This window comes from Phytophthora infestans, genomic scaffold, assembly GCF_000142945.1.
Source record: "Phytophthora infestans T30-4 supercont1.9 genomic scaffold, whole genome shotgun sequence".
Classification (NCBI taxonomy): Eukaryota; Oomycota; class Peronosporomycetes; order Peronosporales; family Peronosporaceae; genus Phytophthora; species Phytophthora infestans.
In genome coordinates this window covers 1019997-1041406 of record NW_003303750.1, presented here as the reverse complement: position 1 = coordinate 1041406, position 21410 = coordinate 1019997, and the positions used below count along the sequence as shown (strand labels likewise).

Here is a 21410-nt window from a genome sequence, read left to right as displayed (position 1 = left end):
TCAATAGATTATTTGGCTACAAGAGCCACCTCATCATCCGACATACCGGCATCATCTGGGTATTCACGAGCGACGACCACTTCGCTCTCAAGCACATCGTCACCGTCACTTCCACTGGACTCCAAGTTCTCGTAGACATCTGCGTTCTCGCCCACCTTCAAAAATTCTCGTCGTTCACGCTGGTCTCAGCTGCTTTGGGTGGACCATCCTCCTGACATGTGCGTCCGGCTCGGCTTCCGAAAGAAGACGCTGAAATGCCCCGATGCCGATGTCGTGGTCCGGCTCATCAACTGCAGGTGGTACGTCAGACGCACGATTCACTGCGTTCTGGGATAGATCGTCCCTCGACTCATATATAGAATCTAATATAGGTGCCGATAACATCACTGAGCAATCAATTTGTGACGCAGAAATGGCGTCTTCGTTTGAGGCATTCCGTTGCTCACTAACCATCCTCTCGCGGCCCCCTCTGAAGCGTCTGTCTAGCAGGTGATGCTCCCCACACTTTGCTAGTTACCGCCACCTTCACTTGCATCTTCACCACACTGTTCACCACCGCCTTCACCGGCCTCGCCACCTTGCCGTGAGTTTCGAACTGGTTGCTTGCGAGCGACATCTTCACCTTGCAGTGACTCTCCAGCTGGCTGCGCGCTAGCGGCACCGCAAATGCCTCCGTCGCTGCCATTCTTGCTACTCTCGCACAGGTTAATCAGCTTAGACTCGATCGCAAAGCAAACGACGGCATCCTCCCCTTCAAAATTACAGTCAGAATACCATTCCATCCAAATACACGTCACCATGTTACCTGTGAACCAGTTCGTGCCTTCATCGAGCTCGCTCTCGTCAGCACGTGGCACAAAGTACCTCCAGTCGTTTCAGAGTCTCGTCAGCAGCTTCTTCGACTCTTATCCGACCGCCTTGAGCTGTTGCTAGAGATGGCCGAAGTGTACGGAGCGGGCCTCTGCCACTTGCTTCGTTCGCGAGCTGGATCGAATTCGTGGCATCACTCGACTTGCAGGATTTCGGGAGAATCTTTGAATGAGCTCGACCTCCCGCCACTTATCCCAGCACTCATCAATGATGACTGTTCCCGGAAGCTCTAAGCCTGTCCCTTTTGTGTATTCTCACATTTATCTTATATTTCATTTGCTTAGAGCAAGCTCGATAAACATAAGCGTGCGTTTTCTTCGAGCCATTTTCTGTATAAAGCTTTCATGTGACGGGGTCACACAGCACCTTGCGCTAGTGGAAGTTGGCTTCCGAGAGTTTACATACTCTCGGTGAACGGCAGCTCACAGGTCCCTTTTACCAAAAGGGAGCGAGGTGACCAATTTAAGGTAGGTTGTAAGCGGAGTATATTTATTGGTAAGGGAAATCATCAATTTAGGGCCGCGAACCAGTTTAGGGACGCATAAGTTACTGCCAATCATATACAGTACTCCATTGAACTTGGAAACTATTGGTTATAATAAGCTAAGTACGAATACCTTTAAATTTTTAATATGCAAAAGGGGTGAACTCTTGACGCCATATTTTTATTCAGCTCCTCCAACTAAATGAGGTTGTTGAGCGCCATCCACTCCGTTCAAACATTTGCAAGAAGAAAACAAACGCTTCACTTCTTATTTGTCCGACCTAAGCCATGTCTAAGACTCGCCACACTTACTCTACTGACACCAAGACTGCCATTGTGGCAAAAATACTCAGCGGTGCGGCGGTTCCCGAGGTCGCGGCGCAAACCAAGATACTTGAGAGGACATGCTTCCGCCCAACGCCACCCACCTATTGCAGCCTCTGGACGTTGCAGACTGCAGCTTGCAGTTAATGCGACACTAAAAGTGAAACTCTGCAATCTGATTGAGGAGGTTGTTGACGAGGACGATGAGGGCTGTTATTCGATCGACAAACCCAACGCAATAAAGCCTGCAAATATGGATTGGGCCACCAGCAGCAGAACACGTACTAAGTCGCGCAGGAAATCTGGAGTCGCCACCGAAGGCAAAGGCGATGGAGTCCCTTAAGAGACGAGCGCAGCCCAACATTTTGTCAATTCCGTCGTAGTGTAGCTAATCAACAAAAGGGTTAGTTGCAATCTTTACACAATGTTTAAGAATTGATAACTTACCTTTTCAGTGCGGAGAATTAACGGCAACGAGTAGACTCGAACCCGCGACAACCCTGCTCCCATAATCGGCCCTCAATAAGCTAGCGTCTAAACGACTGAGCTGTCAGCACTTGACGTTTCTGATTTTGTTTTGGTAATGACAGACGTTTGATTATTCTTGCATAATTATGTATCCTCTATAATTTTATCAAGACGCATAAACATAAAAAGAAAGGGTGATCTAACCCTATACTTTAATGGGCTTGAAATTTTCACCAGCTGAACATTTTAATACTGAAGTTCAGGTTAAATGCGGCCCTGAACTGATACGACAAAAATTTCTGCTGCCGTGTCCTGAACGATCAATGCTATTGGTAATTGGCCGCAAAAAATACGATAAAAAAATTCAGATTACAAGCTTTCGGACACTGTCTCGCTTTGTGTCCCTGTGCAAATAGTTGCCGAGTTATGTGACTTTTTTTCAGGGCGGCCCTAAAGTGATGATGCCCCTTAGGCTAAGTTTGAGTTGAATATACAAGTCACCTATAGAAAAATAATGTTATCAGCCAATAGTTGGCCTCGGACGACCTTGGTACCTTGTACCGAATATTTCGAAGTATGACGTGTTATACGTCATGTAACTAGGGTACACTTAGGGTTACGTACCCATATTACATCCTCCCCCACTTAGGTTCGGTTTACCGACCAATCAAAATGAAGAAGTGTACGTCACAAACTATCATTCTCAAAGACGAAATACATCGACTTGGCCGCGCGAGCGCGGCGGAGGCTCATTTCACAGTTAGAACCTCGAGCAGCGGTTGAGCGCTCTTCTTCTAGGTTTCCACATCGACCGTTTTCATGCCTTGGGGCACTGCAAAGCGCGGTGCGAAGACACGCCCCAGGGCTGCTACCGGAAAGGCGCAAGCCAAGAGTACTAAGCCTCACGGCAAAGGATCGGCACTCCAGGAGGCTACTAAGGTGGCCTCCGAGGCGATCGGCTCAACTGATGACGCGGCTGTGGGCAAGCGTGCGAGAAAGCGCCGCAGTCCGTCACCCTCGGCCTCCCCAGACAACCGTCCGAGCCCCCGTTTCGCTGAACGTGAGTTCGACTCGGACAGTGAGGACGAAGCCGTGTCCGGAAGCACGCACGATGATCCTGTGGGCTCTACGGGATGACCCAACCCAGTGTTCAGCGAGCGCAAAGACGACAGCATGCAGTCGCTCGCTAGTGATCACGATGATCACAGTTCCAGTACGTCTGTGCGCTCTGAGAGCCCGGCTGCCAAGGCTAAGGGCACTCCCCAAGATGACGACGAGGAGGATGAAAAACCTCGCAAACGTCTCTCGCTTGGCGAGGGGCTTGCGCGTGCTAAGGCCGCGAAAGCAGAAGGTGCCGATCCATCTAAGACGCGTACGGCTTCAAAGTGTCCACTCCGCGAGGAGAAGGAGACTGGGTACTTCTATAGGAGCCTCCTTGGTTCCTTGGATGACGAGGAACAGGAGGATGTCATCCCGAAGCCCCGAGATATCATCGACCAGCAGCAGGGGGACTTCCAAGCTGCCCAGCGCACGCGTGGAAGTCCGATGGTGGCACCCGTCGGCGAGGGAGCTGCCAACAACTCAAGAGCGAATTGGCCTCCCGAGGAGAGCGCTGAGGCTGACCTCTTCTTGGAGATTCTCGTCGCTCCTCATGGCATAAGTGGAGACCACATTTCTAAGGGCATTTACTAACGTAACCTGGTCTAGAAGGAGCAGTTGTTTGTCGACAACTTGGAGGCGGCCCATTGTGTGCTTCTCGCGCCGCACCGAATCCCTCTAAAGGACTTCACGACCTGTCGTAAGAAGCCCGAGAACCGGGGTGGTCTCTACCCTCTCTGGGGCTATCCCTGGGCCCTTCCCGAGAATGGTCCCAACTGGACCTCATGTGAGGACATGTTCGGGCTTAGGTGTAGCCTCATAAGTACTCACCCTCGGAGTTTCGGGAACTCCATGAAGATCAGCTGCCGTCCCGCATCCTGGACTAGCGTGATTTTTGTGTTCGGTTCGCCCACTTGGTCAGCAAGTTCATACTGCCAAAGGCCATTCTGAAGTGCGCAGCTTCTAGCGCTCCCGATGAGCGCGGGTACGGAGTGTCGCCAGCGTCCGTACCCCGTTTGGGCAAGAAACCCCGGACTGGTTATGAAGCTGCCGCCGCGTATGTTCCCAGATTGTGACAGCCTTCGATCAATCAATCACGAGCCGTTCAGTCGGCTCCCACGAGTTCTCCACTTCACGAGGATCTGTCGCTTAGCCCGACGTCGTGGTGGTCCTGGAGGGCTCGCGTTACATGGTAGTGGCCTTCTCCATTCCGGTCAAGCAGGGGCGGAGGTGCTCTCGTACGAGTACATTATTTAAAGTATTATCTGAAATTTGTGCTGTACTCGGCGCCTCCCAGACGCTACTCCCGTCCGAGCGCTTCTTCTGCGGGCCGACGCAGGGACCTGAGGCTGGCCACCTTCGTTAATGCGTCCTCGTGCTTGAGATTGCACTTGACCTTGGGACAGGCTGGGATGCTGCCGCCCAGGCCGGGAATTAGGGCGAGCTCGCTCGTCTTGCGGGCCGCCTCGACATATTGGAGCGTGAGGTCTCGAGCCTGCATCTGCGGGTGGATCGGCGGGCCTTTTCGTCCGATCTTGACAAGGCCTTTCGCATGATTCGACGTATCGAGGCTACAGGAAGCTGCGTCGAACACGTACGTGGCGCTTCCTCGCACACACTGCACAGAGTGTCCTCGAGCACTCGATTGACGCGCTCTGGCTGACCGTCTGTCTGTGGGTGGTCCGCAGTGAACATAGGCAGACGTGTTTCCATTTAGGGAACCAGCGTTTTTCAAAACGCAGCCGCGAGCCGCGGGCCAACCTCGCGGTTTGTTCGCCCGTGACGGTAACGGGCACTGGAGCGAGATGTATCATCTTGCTCGGCCGACACACGAACACCAAAATCCCCGTGTTGCCGTGTCCGTCGGCGGGAAGCCCAAAGATGAAGTCAAGACTCATCGACTTCCAACAGTCAGCCGGTACGGGCAGGCTCTGTAGTGGACCCGAAGAGCGCCCTGCGGGTTTGTCACGCTGACATGTTTCACACGTCTTCACATATCGGGCGACCCACTTGTACATGTGGGTCCGCCAGAAGGTCTGAGAGACCGACAGGGAGGTCTCCACGCGGCCCAAGTGGCCGCAGGAGGGCGCGTCGTGCGCCTCCGCGAGGATGTAGAGCTTCAGATCCTCGTCGTTGGGTACGACCACCCGTAGAGGTTCATTGGGCTCCACCGGGTAAAAGAGAAGGCCATCCTTCAAATCATATCGGTGGAGCCAGGGGCTCTGTCGCGATGAAAGCCAGTCGGACTTCGCGCTCGTTCCTGCCGTGCGAAACTTAACGATAGGTGCCACAGCCTCATCGTCCCGATACGCCATGCGAATCCGATCATATAGATCCGTTGTCACTCGTGTGATGTGGGAAACTCGTAGTCTGGACGCCGAGAGAGAGCGTCCTCAAGCACGTTGAGCTTGCCCGGCTTGTACTCGACGTGAAAGTCGTACTCCACAAAGAAGGACAGCCACCTTGCCATCCGTTGGGAGAGGTAAGGCGAATTTGTCGCCGTCCTCAAGGATGCCGTGGTCTGTGTAGATCGCGAAGGGCCGAGAGCCCAGAAGGTGAACCAGAAACTTCACAGGGGCATACTGCATTGCCTGGAGCTCCTTGCCGCTCGGCGGCTTTGATCTGTCTGGACTGGAACGCGATGACTCGTTCATGTCCAGCCGTGTCGACCTGCGGCAGTGTACAACCTATGTCATAGTCGGAGGCATCGCAGACGACGGTAAACGGCTTCGTCTCGTCCGGCAGGGCCAGGACAGGGGCCTCTTAGAGACTGTTCTCGATGCTGTCAAAGACATCCTGGCGCTCCTGCTCCCAGCGCCAGTCGGCGCCCTTCTGAAGGAGACCCGACAAGAGCTTAGCGAAGCCCGCGTACCTTGCGCTGTACTAGTGAAGGTAGTTGGCCAAGCCCAACCATTTTTGAAGATCCTTCTGGGATCTAGTCGCTGGACATGCTGCCATGGCATTGACCTTGTCGAGGACAGCACCAACTCCCACATTGCTTACGAAGCAAACGAGAGCCTTAATATCTGGTGACGCGAAGACGCACTTGTCGATGTTGGCGTAGTGCGTGTTCGCTCGCGTCACGTCCACTCGGCGGAGGTGCCCAGATGCACCTCCATGACCGTCTTGCCTCCCTCGGCACGGCTATGGACGAAGCTCTCGTCGAAGTACGTCTGTACGAAGGCACGTAGCGGCCTGAACAATTGCGTCACCAGGCGGTTGAATGTCGCCGGGGCATTAGAAAAGCCCTGCGGCATGACGAGCTACTCAAAAGCATGCCGTTTGGCTTGCTCACCGCGGTGAGCGGGATGTCGCTTTCTCGCATCAGGATCTGGTAGTATCCGACTACCAAATCCAGCGCACTGTACAGTACGCTTCCGGCCATGTTGTTCAACAACATATCCTTCCATGGGAGGTGTTTGGGCCGGCACCGTCGCGTTGTTCAGCTTGTTATAAGCACGAACTACACAGTAACTTGTGCCAGACACGAGATCGCGATCGATCTCATGCCTTACGCCTCGATCTGGTGGGAGTTGGATCGGTGGGTGTTTGTTTACCACGTCCGCATACTCCGTCACCAAAGAATACACCGGATCCGTGGGGTTCCTAACCATATCAGAACCCAAGCGCGTCTGACGCTGCTTGTTCAGCTCGTCCAGGACGCCCTCGTCCAAGACAGAGGATGGGTTTAACTCCTCCCGAGTGGTCTCAGGTCTTATGAGTACCATCTCGGCAACCTTCCCAGCCTTGTGGTTGGCTAGGAAAACCTCGACCGCCATTTCCTCGAGGTTCAATATCTCTGCAACATCTGGCAATGGTTCCAAGTTCACACCAGATGCCTTGACGGGTAAACCGGCCTCGCCATCGAAGATGTGATAACACTCTTCCACCGGCCTTGTCAGAGGAGCCCGTGCCCTGGACTCCGAGTGGCTTGAAGCGACATCGATCTGAACGAGGTTCAGATCCGACTTTCGGCGGCGGCGGCGGCTTTGTCTTCGACGGCGACCGTGACGTGGAACTTTGTTACCCACGTCTGGAGATGTCGGAGTGCCGACACCCGAGGCACTAGAGGCCTCGTGTGGTTCTGTGTTACCCACACAGGGAGCGTATCCGACGTCTGCCCCTTCGGTTAAGGTCTGGGCGACCGCGTGAGGCACTATGCTACCCACCTTGAACACGCTATTACCAGCGCTCGTGGCAGCTGCAGCTGTCTGCGGAGCAATGTTACCCGCTTGTGGACCTCAGTTATCCACTTGGCCAGCGCCTCCTCTGGGCGCTGCCACCATCGAAGCGTTCTCGGAGTCGTCATATACGTCGACGCCCCCCAAGCATTTGTTGGATTCTTCGGTACCCTGGCAACCCTTGCGGGCGCCCCGAGTCATGACAGAGGTGGGAGAATGACTCATTAATGCTCTGTCGGACTTCGTAGGGTGACTGGAACCGATTGCCTTGCCTCGCCAGGCGATCCAGGGCTCGTACTCGTCAAGCCAGGGCATGCCCAGGCTCCTATCGTAGGGATCCATGAAGAGAACAGTGAGCCGTTCGAGGCTGTCAAAGTCTTCAAACTTGACAGCCAAATCCACTTGGACGTCGGGGACAGTGACGACCTTCTTGTCCGCCAGTCGTGCCGACACCGTCCCGTTGCCTTTGCTTTCTCTCAAAGCATCGGACAACTTGTTGCTATTACGAGCAACCGTCTGGCGGCGTGCAAAATTCTTCGACGCCCCAGAATCGATCAAGATTCTAAAGGGGTGATCATATCCCCGTACACATCCGTGTACTACGAGCAACCCGCCGCTGCTCTTCGCCGTTTCGAGAGTACGAAGACTCTCAGGGATTAAGTCCCCGTGGTACGCGCCACCCGCGCACCACTTAGTTCTTCCCCAGTAGGGTACCCCGCCCCTACTGGTTTCCCGCGTTCCCCTGTCCCGGGGATCCTGGCTTCTGCCAGCGACCCTTGAGGACGGGCTTTGAGAAAGTCCGTCTGCGGAGGCTTTCCGTGGGGCAGTCGCGCTGCTCGGCGGACCCGAGCTCCATGCGAACTGGTCCGTTGGGGCTCGCTCGGCCTGGAGTCGACAAAGAACTCCCAGACCATACTGACGCTGGCCTACGCGCCTGGCGATGGCTGTATTCTTCCTGAAGCCACTTGAATCGCCTCTTCAAGGGTGCTTGACTGCACCCGGAACAGCTGAGCGCGCGCTGGGCCCACGCGAAGGCCGTCCATGAGCACAGTCATCTTGATGTGTTCGCTCAGTGGGTTTCCCACTAGGGACGCCGTGAGCTCCCGTATCTCTTGGACGTACTCGTGCAGCTCACGCCTCCCTTGCTTGTACGAGAGGGGCGCGAGCGCTGGCAGTACTCGTAGTTCGCCGGGAGGAACGCAGCTCGTAGCTGCTCACACAGCTGAGCCCAGGATGTGAAACATCCAGGGGATGTTGCCTCCCGCGTGTACACCCAACGCTTAGCACGACCGCTAAAGTTGGAGAGTGCAAAAGCAACACGAGGTTGCTTGGTCGAGATCAGAGCTGCGTCCATCGCGAGCTCTGCCTCTCGGACCCAGACGTGAAGGTTCTCACCTTCCTTCCCTTCCTATGGCTTAACCTTCAGTCGTATTGGCTTGGGGTGTGGCGGAGTTGTCTCCGCCGCCGGACCCTGCAGGTTTTCCCGCAAATGCGCGATGAGTCCCTGCTTGTAAGCGTCGAACGCATTGACGCGCTCGAGCTGCTCGGCCGGTGTTGACGCCACCAGGCTCTGCAGGGCCTCCATCCCGAAGATGCCTGCCATCTTCCGAACCGACTCGAACTATGACTCGTTCAGATGGAAGAAGTCGTTCTTATTCATGGAAACGATCTTCAGAGAGGTTCAGGTAGTCTACCCGCGTTGGCGTGGATTGACTACGAGTGCTACCAAGTGTGACGGGGTTACATAGCACCTTGCGCTAGAGGAAGTTGGGTTCCGAGAGTATACACACGCTCGGTAAACGGCAGTTCACAGGTTCCTTTTACCAAAAGGGAGCGAGGTGACCAATTTAAGGTAGGTTGTAAGCTGAGTATATCTATAGTAGGCTAGGCTTGACTTAAATGTTCAAACTATGAGTCACCCATAGAAAAGCAGTGTCATCAGCCAATGGTTGGTCTCGAACGACCTTGGTACCTTGTACCCAATATCTCGAAGTATGACGTGACACGTCATGTAACTAGGGATACACTTATGGTTACGTACCCCGTTACATTTGAGCTACGTCGTAATTTATGACGTAGGATTTTTAAAATCGTGGTTTACGATGTTGGTAACAGAGGGGTTAACTCATGTACAACAGACAGAGAGGACCAAAAGCAAGCATTCGCAACTCGCTATCAAACGAATAGGACAAAAACGGCAAATTTGGTCGGAGTTTACAATACACTTTCAGAAACGGCTAAAGGTAGTGCTGGTTTGTTCGCAATTAAAATGGATTTTTGTCGACAAAATGCAAATAAAATCGAATAAATTTGCGAACAAAACCCAGGGCCATCACACAGCGGAATCGGCACTCCATTTAGGCGGTGATGGCGTCACCATCCATGGTCTATACAACTGCAAGATAATCATGTAGCGCGTGTGAGTCGACCATGTCAAGATTGTCACCATCAATCACCACATGGTCGGCACCAGCGTGACCAGCGTCAAGCGCCTGGTGACCTGTAGCTCGTTTAATGGCTAGATGCTGTACTCGGCCTCGTGTGATGGTAACCACTGCTGATTATTCTTCTACCTTAGCATGCAGACGCAGTTAATCCTTGTCGACAGCTTCGTGCGACTCGCGTCAAATTGGTTACCCAAGGTGTCAGCTCCACTGCACGCCAGTAATGAATAAAATTTCTCGTGCGAGCAATGTCTAGAATAATAACCTGATATTAAATGCAGCTTACCTGGTATAAAGCTATCAAAATAGGCATAGCAACTACACTCTCCGTCAACGACGGTCACGAGCCGGTGTGCTACCTAAATGTGCACTGAACAGAGCCTAAAACAAGGATGTGAACACGGATATATAAAGGTAACGACAAACATCAATCTGATCTCAAAGCTGAGTCCAAGTAGTCTAGGCTGTAGTCGAGAACGTAATCTTCAACTTGACTCAAACGCTCTGCCACGCCAGCCAGCCATCTTCAATTAGCTCGTCATCGCTTTCGTCCGCGTTTTCGACCCCCCCCCTGGTGATCAAACAGCGAGAAATTGGCAGCTCTACGATGCGAAAAGCTATCCCCGACTCGTACACAAAGTCAGCAACAAGCTTGTCAAGATGAGCTTGGAAAAAAGGGACAGATTGGGATGGCTGTCCAGTTACGTCTTCTCCGTCAAGCTGGACGCCTCTCTGTCGTCTCCTCTTCCGGATATCCTTCTCCTTACGCTCAATGGCAGTGCGCTTTCGCTTCTTCCTCTCCTCCAATGTGTAATCCTGACAGTGCATGAAGTGGCTCTCCAGTTTGTGGGCTTTCGGGTTGGATTTCTCTGTGGAACAGCGAAGACCCTTGACTCGGCCATTTTCACTCGCCTCGCTGAAGAGCGTCCAGACGCTAGACTTTGGACGGCCTACAGTCATCGTTGTTCTTCAAGCTGCGCGGACATTAGCTCCTCATGTAGGCTAGATCACCACTGTCAGTGACACTGCACTTACTGTCATTCTCCTCTTCCACTTCAGCTTCACCACGTGCGAGAGTTGAAGGAGACTTGTCAATTGCGCGCGCGTGCGATATTCAAAACATGTTCAGTACTGAATGGACTAAATACACATCTCGCCGTCTGAAAAGTATAGAATTACAGTTTCAACCAAGCTCGACAAAACCCAGTTTTAATTGCGATTTAACCCCTTGATCCCGACGGCCTGGATTCTCCAGGATTAGAAAAAATGCTTATCCTGTATAATACAGAATAAGAGAAACAAACGTAAATTTGTATGTTTGCTTACAAACTTTAGGTCAAATAGGGATCGGGTTTAAAAATAAGCCAACCGAACCCTCCCACAGGCCCATCCCATACACACCGTATGAATACACGAATGTAGAGGCAGGTATTGGTGTGGACTACAAAAATAAGGTGTTACGGTTGAAATTAGACCGCCAACAGGTCTTTCAAGCGGCTATACTTGTCTCAAGCCAAGAAAGACAGAGGGTGACATACGAGGGGGTGACTATTTCGTTGGGGACGAAGAACTGATGCGTAATCTGGATCGCTTGGACTTGGGTGAGCTCATACCATTGACCAAACGATTTTGTCAATATATCACAGAGGCAGCAACGAAGACGTCTCAGACCCCACTGATCGAAGACACGGCCCAAAGCAGCGGCTGTGACGGTAACTGCGCTTATATCCTGTATTATCCACTTTGACTCACCGGTGTAGCTTGTGTCTTGCTGATGTACTGTATCTAGGAGTGTTGTCTGGTACTGAAGCTTCTTTTGAGCATCAAGTCTCTCCCAATGTATCGTCAGCAGCCGGTGAAGAAGTAGACGTGCCTGCAGGCGACACACCACCACGGAACGGTGCAGACTCCCCCTCAATTGGTATGTCCTGTATTTTACAAGATGGTCGACTTTACTAGCCTGGATCTTGCATTTTATTGTATTTGCGAGTAGGCAGCGACAGCGCAGCAAGTGAAGGTGGATCCGTACCGCCTACACTGCGTTATGAAAGTCCTCACGTGACTCAACCAGCGGGAGGACCACTTGCTGACCCCTCGGGCTCGGAATACTCTCCATCACCGCGCCGCAACTTGAGAGATGTTTTTGCTGGTGAAGCGGAGAGAGGAGATGCGGGAGACTACACACTTGGTATAGAAGAAAGGGAGAAAGATCGTGAAGAACTGTATACAAGAGCTGAAGATGCCCCAGGCCGGTCTTCGGGAATAGTTGCTATATTATCAGGCTGGCCACTTTGTATGTACAGGATAATGATACATGATATTAATTGTAGCTTGTATCTTGTATCTATATATTCCATATGTGAGCATTCTACAAACTGGAGAAATTTAGATGGGTTTACCGCATTGTCGTCTGACGCTGAGAACGACGACGGCGCGTCTGATGGTGAAAGATCGGAGGCAGAAGCCAATGCGTACGAAGACATTGTTCTTGAAGAAAGAGATAGTGACGGGAAAGCTAGAGATGTCTTATTCGACGAGATGTTCCTAAAAACCGCTGGTGGTATTGTCGGTATTGCTGGAGGTAATATAAACGCTGACATCCTGAAGGATATGGGCACAAGTGGCTGGACGGAACCTGTGTCATATAGCCCCTACCAATACTTGAATGAACCATATGAAGCTCGAGATAGTGGCGTTATGGCAAATGAATTCCGGGGGCTTTACGGTGGAGGTTATGGCCCAACGACTCGAGCGCTTAAAGCGGCTTTTACGGCGATGGACATCTTCTTTTATTTCGTCCAGCCGCAGCTGTGGAAGGATGTTGCTGCTGCGTCAAACGAATATCTCATGGAGCAATTGGATGAGAGAGCTGAGCGACAATACAAGAAGCAAGAGGCGCGTGGAAGAAGCAGCCTGAGTATAACAAAAGTAGTCGAGAGGAAATCAAGGCAAGTCTTCTGAATACACCAGATATTACAGCTCGAGAGCTGTGCGTTTTTTTCGGTCTATTGCTAGCCAGAACGATATCACCGAACAATTCGAAGCTGCAACATCACTGGAAGATTACTTATGAAGGAGCTATTCCACGTAGTCGCTTCGAAATTTACATGAAAAGAGATCGATTCATGCACATCTCCAGAAACCTACATTTTAGTAGCAACTCTGACTCTCGCGCTACGGTTCGGCCTGTGATTGATTCTCTTCAAAACTGCTTCAAACTTGGCTACAATCACTTGCCAGTAATGGCATTCGATGAGGCGATGCTTCCATCGAGGTCGTCATTCAACTGCATGAGAGTCTACATGAAGGACAAGCCCCACAAGTGGGGTACCCAGCTATTCATGCTGTGCTGCTCTTCGATGGCGTACTGTATTCAGTGAGTATTGGGCGTGCCGGCAGGCACACCCGTCCTTTTTTGGTTCTAAGCTATCTGATCCTGTATCTACAGGCTACTTACCGCGGTGTCTTGTATCCTACAGGTTTGAAGTGTATCGCCGTATAAAACAGACTGGCTTCGACGGACACGAAGTCCGGACCGGCTGCGGTTATTCGCAATCTAATCGAGGTGTTTGGAAGCGACGGGTCGGACGAAAAGCGTTTAGTCGTGACCGATCGCTTTTATACGTCACCCTCACTTGCAATGCAGCTTCTGGCCCTAGGCTTCTACAGTATCGGGGCCATCATGACGAACCGTAAGGGCTTCTGCAAAGCAATTGTGGAGAAGAATAAGAAGCAACCGGCAAGTGTGCCCCGGGGATTATACACTGTGACTGAATCGACTGTCGTTCCATGCATGAAGGGTGTCTGTTGGTGGGATAACTGTCCCGTGCATATGCTAAGGTAGCATTCAACAAGACCGCGTGGTAAGGAGAGATAAGTCGGGTGATCAAGCCGAAGTAGCGTGCCCAAGAATCCTGAAGGATTTCCAGACGTTCATGGGCGGAGTTAATGTCCATGATCAATGCAGCGGGGCTGCCGTAGCTTTAGCGTCAGAGGAAGACGTTCGACTCAAAGAGTCACTAATACTAAGTTCATTATCCAAAGGACACTTACAGCCCAAGACCAGGGCTCAAAGTTAATACCTTAACTTTTATGCTTCAAAACCAGAAGTGTTTTATTTACTATTATTGCGGCCAAGCCGCCTAGGGGTAAATGTATCTCTTTAACTATCTAGCATAATTAAACCTAATCAAATGCATAACGTGTGACTTTCAGACAACGTACTGAGAGACCTTGTTAACTCTCCAGCTTATGTAATGAGAGTATGTTAACTCTCCAACTTATGTACTGAGAGTTTGTTAACTCTCCGGGTACTCCGTACCCCTGTGTGTTCCACATCATGTAACCCCGTCATAATCAACTCCGTCTTTAAAGGCAAGTTACTGTGTTTGTATGTACCGGATATCCAATTTAACCTGTATGTTTCATGCTACATAGATATTCACTTTAGCTTTTGCTAAAATACAAGAAGTACTACAAAGGTATTTTTCGTGGGCTCATCGATCTGGCAATCGTGAAAGAAAAAGAAAAGTATCTCACATCAAGTTTCTCAAACAGGAGATATTGCAGCTGCATGAAGAGGATTGGGCTGGAATCCGCTGCACACATCAGACGCCAACTAAGCCGAGAAAGCGGGGGCCTCCTGCACAGCATCTACACGAGCTCCTTCAGGTTGATGAGTGGAGGGATGGCAACAATAACCAAGGGCGGAAGCGTCGTCAACGTAACTGTAAGGTGTGTTCTAAGATGAAGAGAGAGAATGGAGCTAATAGCGATGAGACGGCCTTCTATCGTAAGCCCTGTCAACTCCCCACGTCCTGCCGACCCCCACGTCCTCAAAGACGGCTATAGCGTCGCGTGTGTATCGATGCAACAAGATCAAGCACAAAGTCGATGGTAAGGAGCTTTCATGCTTCGATATATGGCACACAAAGTGAAAGAGTGGAGCCAACTTGCCTCCGTCGATGGCGAAGAAGAGAATACGGGCGCGCACACCTGGGGCCGCTTCCACTACTAAAGCGAGATCGGCAAGTGATGGCACGACTGCAGATGACGAGCCGGACAAGCGTCAACGGGTAGAAACGACTGTTTGAGCAGCAACTAGATTTAGTCTACATCTTAGTTTGAGTAAAATGCATTCTGGTCGATTTGGCAGCTGCTGTTCAAGTCTTTTTTTGGAGATCATCTGTCTCCGGCTGCGTTCAGCTTTCGCACTGACTTCGCATGGTTTTGAATGTCTAAGTACGCTTAACCACAGTACCCTGTATATCTAAGGAGATCGATCTTGTATTGTACAGGTTATCATTTGTTCACCATCTTAGGGGCTGGGAATTTGTGAGGTTTTCTAAATACAGGATAACGTTACTAAAACATACTAGCTGTAGTATGGTAACCCTTCCTTTGATATACAAGCAAACAGTGCAAGGGGTTCGGTAAATGAGTGCGCTGGAAATCCTAGGGGTTAAATTTAGATCTCGACGAAATCGAACAAAATCAAAACCAACACTATTAATAGCTCAAGTTCACCGACGAAGGGTCCTTAAGAAAAACATGTCACGACTCAACCTGAACAAGTCGTCAAACTCTCGTATTGGAGTTTCGCTGTCTGGTGGCTCATCATTCTCAGTGTTCATGTGGTCGCGTGCATCTACACTGCGCTGTATAGCTACTCGTACTGGGTGCTACAGCAAGCGTACCTAAACACGTACCTCGAAAGCTTCGAGATCGGAATGCCGCAACCGTATCACCGCACAATCGTCGTCGTCCATGCCACGTTGTCTGCGTTGCACGCACTTTCCATCATTTTAATGCTAGGCGGCTCTGTTTGGCAGAGATCTCTTGCCTTTACTCCGTGGTCTACTTGCAATGTCAAGGATAAAAACGACGAAGTGAAGTCTGATCGAACGAACTCGATCGTGCTGCAGATCTTTACGAAAGTCTACGCTAAGGTTGTGGATCGTCATGGATTTTTCGGCGTCAACGGTGTCCATTTTCATGTAATTCTCGCCATTCGAGAAGTCATTGAGACAACGCTGCAGACGATCCAAGCTTACCGCATGAGCTTGCTGTTGCCAAGAACGCTGCTCAATCGATTCTACATCATCCTGCTCGTGGTAAATTGCTGGTCTTCTGTCCTAGTCTACTCTGTGCTTTTTAAGGGGGACGAGGCTAGTAGACGCTTTGCGTGTATCGTCTTGGATTGCGTGCTGGACCTCGTAGCGTCCATGGGTGTAGAGCTTATAATTGTACTTAGCTACGCGACAGATTACGATCTCAATATGGTGGGCTTCTCGGACTATTATACATGTGGCGCGACGATGAGTGGGCAGCGCGAGCTCTCAATATATTTCGGATGGTTGTCGTAGTGTCTCTCGCAAGTCGCGCCATCTTTTCTCTGGGTCTCGTACTTACGACCACTAATATGAAGGAGTTACTGCAGCGGCTGCCCCAACGCAGAAACCGGGTTGCAGAGTCACCCTGTCGTGGAGCAATGTAAGAGTGACAAAATGAGCACAGTTTCCCCCGCACCGTCCAACGCAAAACTTCGTAGCAAAAATATGCTCGCTAAAACCCGAGACAGCTACCGTGGAACTAAGTTGCGTACCCATTGTGCTCGACTCATGCTGCGTGGGGTTCATCTCTTCTTTGGGGCATGGGGGATTGCCGTGCTTGCACTGCACATTTACGCTTCCGTACAGCCGACGTTACCTCAATGCCTGATGCAAGTGAGACCATGGGCAACGTCTTGGCTATCCTGTTACTTGGTCGCTCTTGATTGCCATTCCTTAAAAATTGGAGGCAAGATGAACGAGGTGGAAGACAAGTGGAGCGAGTTTGAGCGCTCCACTGTCGTTCAGCTCCGCATCCTCCATTGTCCTGCATTAGAGATCCCACCATCCATTGGCAACTTCAATGCACTTCATGGCGTCAAGGTGTATAACTCTACAATTGTCGAGTGGGGCGAGGCGGCTGCATTCACGAGTGTGAACCACCCGAACATGCGGTCGCTTTATCTGGTCCGAGTCAACATGACTGACGGCGTGTTGCCTGCTGGATTTCACTCGAGAGATTTTCCACTGAACCTCCACGACTTCGAGTTCTGCGTGACAAACCTGCGTGCAGTGCCCGATGACCTTGACCTCAAGTGGCCTCGGAAAGCAGAGATATTGCTTGAGTATAGCCAACTAACAAGCATCCCTCCGGTACTTTTGCGACTCGAACCCCAATTCTTGGCTTTCACTGCCAGCCCGATAACACAAGTCCCTGCAGAGGTGTTCGAGATCCCAGGGCTCCAAACTCTGGGACTCGGACTGCTGAATATCGACGAACTACCGCGTAATGTGGCGAATCCGTCTCCATCACTTACCATGATCTTTCTCGACGGGACAAACATTTCCTTCTTTTGGCCCTGGATGGACGACCTTATTACAATGGTGACATGGGGTCTCCTAGTCGCTCCCCTTACTCCGTACTGCGTTGATCTCGAGAAAATCCACAGTGGCGTGACAGATGCGTATAGCTCTTCATCCTCTGACTATGCACCCATTCTCATGGATCCATCTGGAGCCAATGAATTTCCAGTCGCCTACGTTGTCTCCTGTGATCCCACTTGGCTAGGCACATACTATTATATCGACATCGATGACGAGAACATGGCCATAAGTCCTGCCCCTCCACTAGTAAGACCAAACGTTTAGATAACATACAAAAACGTTTCATGTCGCTAGCGTTTTTTCATTGAGATATTAAGAAAATCTTAGCGCCTGGGCGTAGCTGTTCATGGCGATGGCCCTGTCAATATCGTTCTGGGACAAACCGCCGCAGTCGTGGGTGCTGAGCGTCACGTTGTACACGTTAAACCACTCCGGGTGGTGGCCCAGTTGCTCGGCTAGCAGCGCTGTTCGGTTCATGAAACCCCAGGCCTCGTTGAAGTCACGGAACTCGAATTTACGGCGAATGGCGTCACGGTTAGGCACCTCTTCCCAGGCGCTGGTGATCTGCTGGAAAGCAGCGGTACGCTGTTACTCCGTCAGCAGCGTCGTGTAGACATTCCACGGTGAAGCAGCGGCTTAGTGGAGAGCTTACGGAGCTGCCAATCGTGAAGCGCGGAACTACCCACAGTGAGGAAAAAGTGTCAACGCTGCGTCCACGCATTTGAGCGATACACTTCGGGGCCAACTGCAGCGTTTCAAGTCAGAGGCCCTGGTCGTGCTGATGAAGATGGATTAGTGTGTATCGATGGAAAGTTGTGGGTTCCTGGGGAGGCTCGGGGTTGTTGCAACGCTATGTATAGTGGCGCTTTGCGGACCACATGGACATCGAGGCAGTAATGTGATGTTTGCAGCGGTTGTAGCTTGCTTTGCTTTTTCACCAATGCAAATGCGACAGTTAACCGATTCGTACGCGGGTGCCTCGTGTCTGAACATGTGAAGGGAGGAAAACTCGTTCAGCGACTATGGGGGCCTGCTACTACAGCAACTAGTGCATACATCTGGATCACTTGGAGCTGAGCGAATCCTACTGCCCGACGTGCTACGCAGCTCGTCCACAAGAACGAGCTAACGCACTATTGTGAGCTAATCACAGCTGACTCTGCAAACAGCACCACGGCTACTACTGCCATTTGTGACTGGTTCAAGCGGTTCGGTCTGCTGGAAACATGGGTCTCCGACAACGGCAGCCATTTTAAGACTACCCTCATGCAGGATGTTGCAGAGAGACTAAAAGGGGGTCACGAATTTGTCCCAGTATACTCTCCATGGATACACGGAGCGGTTGAACGCGTCAATCATGGCGTTCTGCAAGTTCTACGCGTTATGCTCATGGCGTTCAATTTGGACACATGCAACTGGCCCTATCTACTGCCCCTCATTCAGGCCAATCTCAACCATCTCAACCACTCGGCTGTGGTCCCGTGGGTGGGCACGCTCCGGTTGAGCTGTTCACAGGCCTACCGGCCCCCTCTCTTCTGGACACTATGGTGTTTCCTGTTGGCAGTGGGCGCGCCTTGGCGGTTGACGTGTCTATCATTTCCTCGCAGCTAGACGTGCTGCGTCAACACTTGGCCGGTATGCATTTGGATGTCGTCAACCACAAAGAGAAGCGTCGGGTCAAGAGATGGCCCGCGCCAAGAGCAATTTCGAGGAAGGCGATTTTGTGCTATGGTCGCATACTGACTCCCGCATGCGTAGCGGCAAGGTTGGGTTGGACCGTTTCGGGTGGCTCGTGCGTTCCCCTATTCGTTCTTGAGGAAGCATCGACTGAGAAGTGATGAGTACGAGGTGCACGGCTCAGGGAATCAGGCTTGGCGTCCGCATCATTGTGGATCACCGTTTCGACAGTTCTACCAAATCATATCAGCTCCTCGTGACCTGGCGTGGGCTCGAGACGCTAAAAATTCGTGGGAGCCCTTTGCTAGAATGTACAGAAATGTTCCAATGCTGGTTACTCAGTACGTGGAAGCGGTGGATGCACGTGAGCTTGTGGCTTTGTTCTAAGCACCACGACCTTTCAACTTCACCGACAACCAGGTCCAGCTCACCAGTCGGAACGTGATTGAACGAGCTAATGCGGTGTGACGATTTTCAAGTTTCACTTTGAAATTCAATTTGCAGTTTCCGATTCCAGTCTCAGTTAAAGAAGTACGGCATGGAAAAAATAATATAATATCAATGCTATTGATATTATATTGACGGAATAACATATTATTGCTACTGTCACATTTCAGTTTAATACAAAATGTTGTATAATACAATTGTATTGTACCGTGTCCGAGCGCTGACCGTCACACACCATTCCTCATCGGCCTCTAGTCAGTATTGTGCTCCTCAGCTTCAGTACGAAGCTTATTCCCAAATTTGCCCACCAAGCACCAGACAACCCCATCACCACCACCTCATGACGTCGCGCCAGCTCTGTAGTTTTTTCTACGTGGACCTCGGCGAAGGTCTATTTGAATGCAAGAAGTGCGGGTGTAGCCGCAAACAAAGCGCTGGTACGGGCTATAGTAACCTTCTTGGCCACCTTGGCACCAAGCACGCCGGCTACGTGGGGGAGTATGCCGAGCTTCAGGCCGCATCTACCGCAACGATTGACACGTTCGGATTTGTCGACGATGCGACGCTAAACATCTACTTGTGGATGAGGTGGATTATCCAGCGGAACCTGCCGATCACGGAAGTAAAGAACAAGCTAACACGCGACGTGGTGAAGATGAAGCCGACAACTGTCAAGACAATGAAGCTCTACTGCGCTTTGTAGCCGGCAAGGTTGGCCAGGCAATCGCATCTGAAATGGGCGAGTCCTTCGCCCTGATGTTCGACGGCTGGACGTGTAATTCGTTACACTTCCTGGGCATATTTGCCGTTTACGTGGCGAATGGAGTGCGATACCAGCGGCTCATATCCCTGTCCCCAATGGACGGAAGCCAGACAGCCGATGCACACTGTGAACACATTGAGTCCATTTTGTGTGTGTATGGGAAAGAGCTAATGGCGCGGTTTCTTATAGGCGACAACTGTTCGACCAATCAGTGCCTCGCAAACAAAATCGGCGTCCCGCTGATTGGCTGTTCCAGCCATCGCTTCAACCTTGCAGTCAATCGCTTTTTGGAGGATTATCAGAATCAGATTAATATTATCCAAGTTTTGATGATTCAGCTACGCCAATCAAACAACGCTGCAGCCTTTGCGAGGGTAACTCACCTCAGGCCTGTCAAGGCGAACGTCACGAGGTGGTCATCGACTTTTGCAATGCTCGAGCGCTACATCAAGATTCGAGACGCTATCCTCGCTGTTAGTGCTGTGGAGGAGTATGTGCCTCGTGGCAATGCCCACCACGGCGTTTCTGCCGCTGTGGAGAAGCTTAAGGAGCTGGACAGCGTCTGCGTCAGGCTACAAGCCGATAAATGCAGCATGGCGGACGTTCGCCTTCTTTTTGACGCGTGCACCGCCAAGTACCCGGTCATGGGTGAATATCTCAGTCCAAGCGCGAATATCATTCACTCACCGGAGTTTGAAGATGCAATTGTTAAGCTTCAGAAGGCTCTCCCGGGATATGGCCCCACATTCAGATTAACCTAGATTCTAGTTTTAAGCTATTGCAAATAAAAGCAGCTAGATCTTCTGAGGTAGCACAAGGTCTGAGCCCCACATTCAGAGAATAAATCCACTTTGCCACGTTGAAGTAGAATACAAAACCTAGTATTTAAAGATTTCCCCCCCCACACACAAGGAGTGAGGAGGGAAAATAACAGAGAGAGTTTTGGCGCGCCAAGACGCTATCACTTTCAAACTTCCCAGACCGCGGCAGCCCAGACCCCAGCTCCACCATGCCAACCCAGCCCACCGCCACCTCAGCCGCCATTGGTGCCTGCCCACGTCTACCGCGTCCGGTAGACGTCGAGGCTGCCCGTGGGCTCAAGAACACCACGTTCGACGGAGTGATTGACATTACATCAAGCGCTTCGTCGACCGTGGCCTGGGCCATGTCGGTCCATTTGCTAGCGCCGTCGCTGCTGTGCCCGAAGTGCACCACGTCCAT

General features: G+C 51.4%; 1 protein-coding gene across 1 annotated transcript; it reads right to left on the bottom strand.

Moving 5' to 3' along the window:
• Positions 1-10199: 10199 nt before the first annotated feature.
• On the bottom strand, positions 10200-12352 carry PITG_05847 (uncharacterized protein; the record flags this gene model as incomplete). Its single annotated transcript, XM_002998040.1, has 5 exons — positions 10200-10250; positions 10575-10819; positions 11271-11310; positions 11622-11654; positions 12269-12352. 5 exons carry the CDS (start codon positions 12350-12352, stop codon positions 10200-10202), a joined length of 453 nt encoding a protein of 150 aa, XP_002998086.1.
• Positions 12353-21410: the final 9058 nt, after the last annotated feature.